The sequence below is a fragment of the Pongo abelii genome, chromosome 18 (genome assembly GCF_028885655.2).
Source record: "Pongo abelii isolate AG06213 chromosome 18, NHGRI_mPonAbe1-v2.0_pri, whole genome shotgun sequence".
Lineage (NCBI taxonomy): Eukaryota > Metazoa > Chordata > Mammalia > Primates > Hominidae > Pongo > Pongo abelii.
The window spans coordinates 2,971,984-2,978,982 of record NC_072003.2 but is presented as its reverse complement, the minus strand read 5'-3'; the positions used below and the strand labels follow the sequence as shown (position 1 = coordinate 2,978,982).

Sequence of the window (6,999 nt, the reverse complement as noted above, 5' to 3'; positions counted from 1 at the left end):
CTGGGTCTGTAGACTGTTTATTGAAGGTGTGGTAAGGGGGCAGCCACTTCCCTCCCTGACTACAGCCCCCAGTGTGGGTGGACCTGTGTGGGTCCACCTTGGGGTTCCGTCATTGAACATGCTGTACCAGGACACTGGCTCCAGCTTGTGTTTCTTGCTCTTGGCCATCGTCCTCAGGACAAGAGGTCCCTGGGAGTGGACATGCAGGCTATGGGGGTGGGGGGCACTTAGAAGGAAAAAGGCCTAAAACTGGAATCTCTTGTTCCTGAGGCTGGCTCAGGTCTTTGTGTCCCTCCCAGTCCTCCCCTCCCCCTGGTGTGGTTGGTGTGGCTGGCTAGCTGCTAACAATGGCTTGGGTCTCAGGGCAACCCAGGTCCCCATGGTGCCTTTAAGCAGCAGGCTGTGCCAAGTTCTCAGCCAGGGTCTCAGGGTCTGGGAGACAGGACAGCACAGGAACTGCCAAGCACAAGCCCCAAAAGGAGCCCACAGGGAGTGGGACCCATCCCAGGGAGGGGCGGGAAAAAGAGGCAGCAACCAGGCAGACTCCCAAATCTCTTTTATTGGGGGAAATGGGCTTCTTGGGGGTCATCACTGCACGGCTTGTTCATTGGCACTGCTTCCCGAGTCCTGGGGCTTCATCACATCGGGCAGCTCGGGTGGGCTGGAAAACGGCTCGATGCACAGGGCCTCAAAGGTGTCATCTGTGAGGGAAGGAGCAGAGCTGCAGGGGGGTATCCCAACTCTTGCCCCAGCTGGGGCCTTGATGTTCACGTGTGATCATCTGCAGCTTTGGGGATCTCCATGCGAACGCTCATCCACACGGCCGGTCTCCACAGCACAGACCTCTCTGTTCCAGCTACCCCCGTGGCCCCACAGTAATGTCTCCTACTCCTGTGGGCCCCACCTGAAGGTCCCCAGACCTTCCCACTGACCATGCTGGGGCCCCTTTCCTCACCTTCCATGTCCACTAGTGAGTCTGAGGGCTGACGATCTGCAGCCAGCATCACCCTTCACCCAGAATATATCTCCTTGTTCCCTTCACACTTTGGGAGGCAGATCACAAGGTCAGGAGATCAAGACCATCCTGGCTAGCACAGTGAAACCCCATGTCTACTAAAAATACAAAAAAAAAAAAAAAAAAATTGGCTGGGCATGGTGGTGGGCGCCTATAGTCCCAGCTTCTCGGGAGGCTGAGGCAGGAGAATGACGTGAACCCGGGAGGCGGAGCTTGCAGTAAACTGAGATCGCGCCACTGCACTCCAACATGGGTGACACAGCGAGACTCCATCTCAAAAAAAAAAAAAAATCAAACTAGACTATCTAGACTATTCCTCACCTGCTTAAAACCATCCAGTGGCTTCCCATCATACCCTGAATACCATCAAGTCCTTGCCGTCTGTCTCTCCCTCTGCCTCCCACGCTCTCAGGCTCTGGCTCTCTATGTTCTGTAAGTTCTTTCCTAACTCAGACCTTCGCACTTGCTGTTCCCAGCACTCGGAATGGCTGGCTGCTTCTGGACTTTCAGGGTCCAACTCAGGTCACCTCCTCAGATGAACCTCCAGTCCACACACCCCCAAAAGTCAAGACATCCTGACACTCTGGGCGTAGGGGCACTTACCACTGGACAAACTGCTCTTTTGACTGGCTCCAGGAAGACAGTGTCCCTACTGTCACCCCAACACACAGCAAACAAACCCACAGCTTTTCTCCTGTGCTTTCTTCCAGCTAGGAGACCCATCTCTGCTTGGCTCAGGGTTCTCAACTGATCAGGCATCCCAGGGAAAGCTGGAATGCCTAATCACAGTTGTGGCGGTCACAACTGGGGAGGTGGGGTGCTCCAGCACTATCTAGTGGGTAGAGGCCTGGGATACGGCTCCACGTGCTATGGGTGCACAAGGCAACCCACACAGCAATCCAGCCCAATGTGCCCACTGTGCTGAGGTTCAGAAACTGACGCAGCTTAATCTAATGCATCTTCCAAGCCACAAACCTGTGACAATTCGTGCCTTCACTACCTCCCTCATTCGTGATGAGCCCGGACAATGCCCTTTAACATTTGATTTGAAACACTGTCACCTTATCTCCTTGAGTGGTAAGCTTGGGGGAGGGGAGAGGCGGAGGGTGGGGCACCCATTCAAGGCCTGGGAACAACATGATGACGGGTTGAGCTGCACCCAGAAGTGTGTTTCTGCAAGCAGTCCATGGGGAAGCAAAGAGCTGACAGCCCACGCTGTGCCCCCTATCAAGACAGCCATCACCTGCAAGAGGGATGATGTGACCTGGGCTCCAGAGTCACCACCACATTCCACGCCATACTAGGGGTTGTGGGAGAAAAACAAGTCACCTTCCTTAGCCTTGATTTTCTCATCTGCAAAATGGGTCTATCAGTATCTTCCAAGTCACAGCAAACCTCTAGGGGTACCACTGTTGAAATTAGAGAAAGGGACACTTCTGGGGGAATACAGCCCAGCTTCGGTTCACGAAGCAGACCAGATATGCTCTTGGCACTCACTTGCTCTCTTCAGACAGACACCCCTGGGCCAGGTGCCGAGGCTCAGGCCTGTAATCCCAGCACTTTGGGAGGCTGGGATGGACGGATCGCCTGAGGTCAGGAGTTTGAGACCAGCCTGACTAACATGGTGAAACCCCGTCTCTACTAAAAATACAAAGATTAGCTGGGCGTGGTGGCACGTGCCTGTAATTCCAGCTACTCAGGCCACTGAAGCAGGAGAATCGCTTGAACCCGAGAGGCGGCGGCTGCAGTGGGCTGAGATGGCGCCACTGCACTCCAGCCTAGGCAACGGAGTGCGACTCTGTCTCAGAAACAACAACAAAAATGCACCCATGTACAGGGCACGACCTGTATGTCTGTGCCAGCCCTGCACCTTACTCTTAACATCACCATCTGGGCAGAAAGAGCCCACAGAAAGGCTCTGAAGCTTCCCATCTGTTGGGCACTGGCAGCAGGCCAGACCTGGGGTGCATGAGGACTCACACCACCTTGCTGTGAAGCCAGTCTCATCACACCCCTTTAAGGAGAAGGGAACACGGGCCAGGAGGGCAAGGTAGCTTGCCAGAGGATATAGCTGCTGAGACTGAGGCCTAGCTTGAACTTATGGAACAGAAACATGGAGCTAGGACTCTACTCTTCCTCTTCAGCCTTTGCTATGTTCCCTTACAGGCAGAAAAATAATAATTCCTTACAACTTTATCCAATGTTTTCTCAGCCATCCACACAGCTGCTGGGTCCACAGCTGTGAAAACACAGCTCTATAACCTCTCTTCAAGTTCCCAGAGACAAAATATTTTAAATTTCCCCTCCCTTTTTCTTGGGTGGAAAAAGATATCTTGGCGAGTAGTAAACCACTCCCTAATCCCCAGGTTTCTAAAGCTTGGGCAGGGGTGGGGTAGGCTCTGGATCTGAATCCTAGATGTGGCAGTCCCAGCAGATGACCTAACCTCCCCAGGCTCACTTTACTGAACCTGAAAACTGGCAAAATCCAGTTTTGGCAAAATCCAGAGATGCAGAGGGATTCGGTGATACACAGCATAGAGCCTGACATGATGTCTGACTCCAGCAAGGGCCTGGCAGCCAGCATCCTAACCGTGGCTCCCTACGTGACTGCCAGTAAGCCTGTGTCCTCATCTGCGGAACATGGATGATGGTATGTGGACCTCCCAGGGCTACTGAGAGGATGAGACAGGGCAGTGGAAGCCACACACAGAGTAACATGCAGAGCACGGAGCCAGGCACTCAGTCAGCCTCCTGTAAATGTGAGCTGGCTTTGGGAAATAAGCTTTGGTTTCTGTAACCATCTCATTTGGTTGCCTTTTTTTTTTTTTTTTTTAAAAAAAGAGGAAACAAACACATTGTGAAAGGATATTGCCAGCCCTTTAGGCCTCGAGGAAGACACTGCCCTGAAGGCTTCAACTCCAGGCTCCCTGAAGACCTTCTTTGGAACAGTGTTCCCAACCTGCTTAGCTACCACCCAGCCCAGTGGGTGGTGGGCCTCTCACCTGCCCGGAAGGCCAGCCCCACTGTGGCTGGGGCCTGTGGCCGTGCTGTTTGACTGGTGAAGCCACACTCGCCCAGTGTCTTGCCATCATCCAAGAGTTGGTCATCCTGAGGAGAGAAGCAGGATCTTGGGAGAGGCCCCATGTGGGGCAAGTCCCAAAGACCTCTGACCAGCAACTACACGGGAAGTCAGAGGAGGGAAGAGAGAGTTCCCTCAGTGTGGCCCAGGACCACCACGCTGCTTGTCAAATACAGATCCCAGGGTTATATCCAAGAACTTCTAAATCAAAACCTCCCAGGGTGGGGCTTTATAATCCGGCTTTATCCAAATTCTCCAGGCAAATCTAATTTGAGGAGCCACTGAGCTAATCTGGAGATAGGCAGACCTGGGTTTCAATCCCAGCTCTGTCACCCTGGACTAGGCATCTGAACATTTTTTTTATTTTAGAGACAGGGTCTCGCTATGTTGCCCAGGCATGCAGTGGCACAGACCCAACATAAGCACTATCATAGCCCCCTCCAGCTTGGAACTCCTGGGCTCAAGCAATTCTCTTGCCTCAGCCTTCAGAGTAGCTGGGACTACAGGACCATGCCACCACGGCTGGCTGGTAGTTGAGCCTTTAGATGCAAAGTTTCCTTATCTGTAAACTAGGAATTACCAGAATTCTCAATTCGTAGGGCCACCAGAGGGTTTCAATGAGCTAGGAAGAAACATAAAGCACTAAGCAGACATGTGGCACACGGGACAGGCACAGGCACGGTCATTTAGTATTCGCTAAGTCCCAGTAGTTATCAGTGAGGAAAGGCCTTTAGAGACCATGAGAGCTGAGGCTCTGAGCCTGGAGCTAAAAGTCAGTTTCCCAGTTTCCAGCTCTAGAATCTGATCAATGCACTTAGGCGACAACCTCACAATGTTGGGAGACGTAAATCAGAGGCTGATGCATCTGATTCCCCAATGCAGACCCCAAACTCCAAGCCATTCTGACTGAATAATCTCAGCTCGTTTGCAAGAGTTAAGGGGGGCTTCTAGTACATCAGCAGGAGGTCGGGAGGTAATAACAAACGGTTGCTTGGTGAAGAACGAGTGGGACCTGACTTTCTTTGCATTAACTGAGTCCCCCACCCTCCACCCCAAGGAGTGTCCGGGGGGACAGCGTGATTCCGATGGGCCTGCGAAGAAGGGTGGGGATTAAGGGGTCGTGGTTCGAACCCTGGCGCTGCCAATGACCTTCGGCTAGTTAAGCGACCAAGCCGAACCTCAATTTCGTCAAGTGCACGGCGCGGGCGATACCGTTGCAGGGGTTGGATGCCACGGTGCCCTCGGCGCCCGGGGCCCGGCACGAGGTCTAAACATCGCCCCCGGACCGGAGATCCCCGCGGCGAGCGCAGCTCGCGCTTCACCCGCACAACGGATGTCCCAGTCCCGCGGCTCGGGCGCCCGCAGGCGTCGCCGGCCGCTACTGTTTACGTCGCGGACAGCGTAGGCGTCAGCCCCGTGCCCGGCGCCGGGTACCCGCTCCCCTCGGCCCGCCCGCGGGACCCACCTTGTACAGCCGCTGCTCGTCAGGAGGCCGCTTGAGGATGCCCTCGACGATGCGCTTCAGTTCGAACACCGTGCTAGACTCCTTGGCGTCCGTGAAGATGGTGGTCTTGTGGCGCCGGATCATGAGGAACACGTCCTGGGGGCGGCGGGCCGGCGTGAGCACGAAGCCCGGGCCCCCCGCGCGGCCCAGCCGCCCCCCGCCGCCCCCGGCTCGGCCCGGCCGCCCCTCCCCCACGCCCGCTCACCATCGCGGCGGCTGCCTCTCCCCTCGACGCGCCGGCGCAGCCGCGCTCCGCCCCGTTCCCGGCAGCCCGCGCGTGGCCCAGCATGCCCCGCGCCGCCCCGCCTCCCCCAGCGCAGCCCCGCCCCGCAGCCGCCGCCATTTTAAGTGATCTGGAAGCGGGCGGTACCGAGGGGCGTGCGGCCGCCATCTCGACGGCGGGGATGGCCGTTGGAGGCGGTGGCGCTGTCTCGGGAGTGGCAGAGGGGAGGTCCCCGTGTTGGTGCGGTCCGGCGGGCTTCAAGCTCGGGCGCAGCGAGCTCGGGGCCGCCTTGTCACGGCGTAGTCGTGGCCGCCATCTTGGGCAGGCTCCGCATTTGGGGCCTTATGGCCGCCGTGTTGGGTACAGTCACCCCCGCTCCCTGCCCGGGCTGGATGCGAGGACTGTCGCGGCTCAGAGGGTTTTATGACCTGTGAGGAGCCCTGGGGGCTGCTGGTGGGCTTAGGGATGGCCCGGGCGAACTCCTTGGGCTAGAAGAGGAGGCATGGGAGCGGTTGGCGACCGCTCTCCGCAGGAGGAGGGAAGGGGCAGCTCCTTGCCCCAGGATCCCTGGGCGCCTGTTCGCCTTCCCGCTTGGCAGCATTTCGGCTCTGAAAAGGCCTAGAGACTTCATTCTCCTGGGTGGCCGCTCTTTCCACCAAGGCCCTCTTTCCTGAATGCTGGACACTATCCTGCATCGCCCCAAGTTGCATTTACACGAGAGTGAGGGCCCCCCACTTGACCTCTCCCCTGCAGAGAGACACCCCAGGCTGGGTCGTGCTGGGCGGGTGTCGGAGGCGGCTTTCGAGAGATGAGCCAGAGGGTGTCCCTGGACGGCAAACCGCCCTGCAGTCCTCCGAGCTGCGCTTTGAGGGCTGTTGAGAGTGGGTGGAACGTGGAGGTGCCATTGCTGCCTCGGCATCTAGAGTGGCTAAGGAGCAGCCCTGGGCTCCGCTGCTGACTGCGGCCATGGGCCGTTAACCTCATCAAAGCCCAGTTTCCTCCTGTTCTAGATGGGGGAGGAACAGTTTTTGAACTGCCTAGAACCTCGGCAAGTCTTAGCGCTACATTTGTGTTTTCTAAGCTGTAATTCTAGTTATTGCTACTTTTGACTTGTGGCATCTGGTTCCTCCCTGGGGAGTCCTCCAAAGTCCCCTCCCTCGTGTGACATCCCTCAGTGC

General features: G+C 56.5%; 1 protein-coding gene across 1 annotated transcript; it reads right to left on the bottom strand.

Annotated features, from left to right (window-relative positions):
- Positions 1-539: 539 nt before the first annotated feature.
- Positions 540-6,025, bottom strand: ELOB (elongin B). Its single transcript, XM_002826016.5, has 4 exons — positions 5,804-6,025; positions 5,560-5,694; positions 4,018-4,123; positions 540-701 (listed from the first exon to the last, which is right to left on the bottom strand). The coding sequence occupies exons 1-4, from the start codon at positions 5,987-5,989 to the stop codon at positions 589-591; spliced, it is 540 nt and encodes a 179-aa protein (XP_002826062.4). The 5' UTR covers positions 5,990-6,025; the 3' UTR covers positions 540-588.
- Positions 6,026-6,999: the final 974 nt, after the last annotated feature.

What these genes read in the sequence shown, in the direction of transcription:
- ELOB (XM_002826016.5), bottom strand. Translation starts at nt 5,989, where the DNA reads ATGGCGGCCGCACGCCCCTCGGTACCGCCCGCTTCCAGATCACTTAAA. An exon ending in GAGAGGCAGCCGCCGCGATG is followed by an intron (nt 5,695 to 5,803) that starts GTGAGCGGGCGT and finishes CGCCGCCCCCAG; the next exon opens with GACGTGTTCCTCATGATCCG. An exon ending in ACGAGCAGCGGCTGTACAAG is followed by an intron (nt 4,124 to 5,559) that starts GTGGGTCCCGCG and finishes TTCTCTCCTCAG; the next exon opens with GATGACCAACTCTTGGATGA.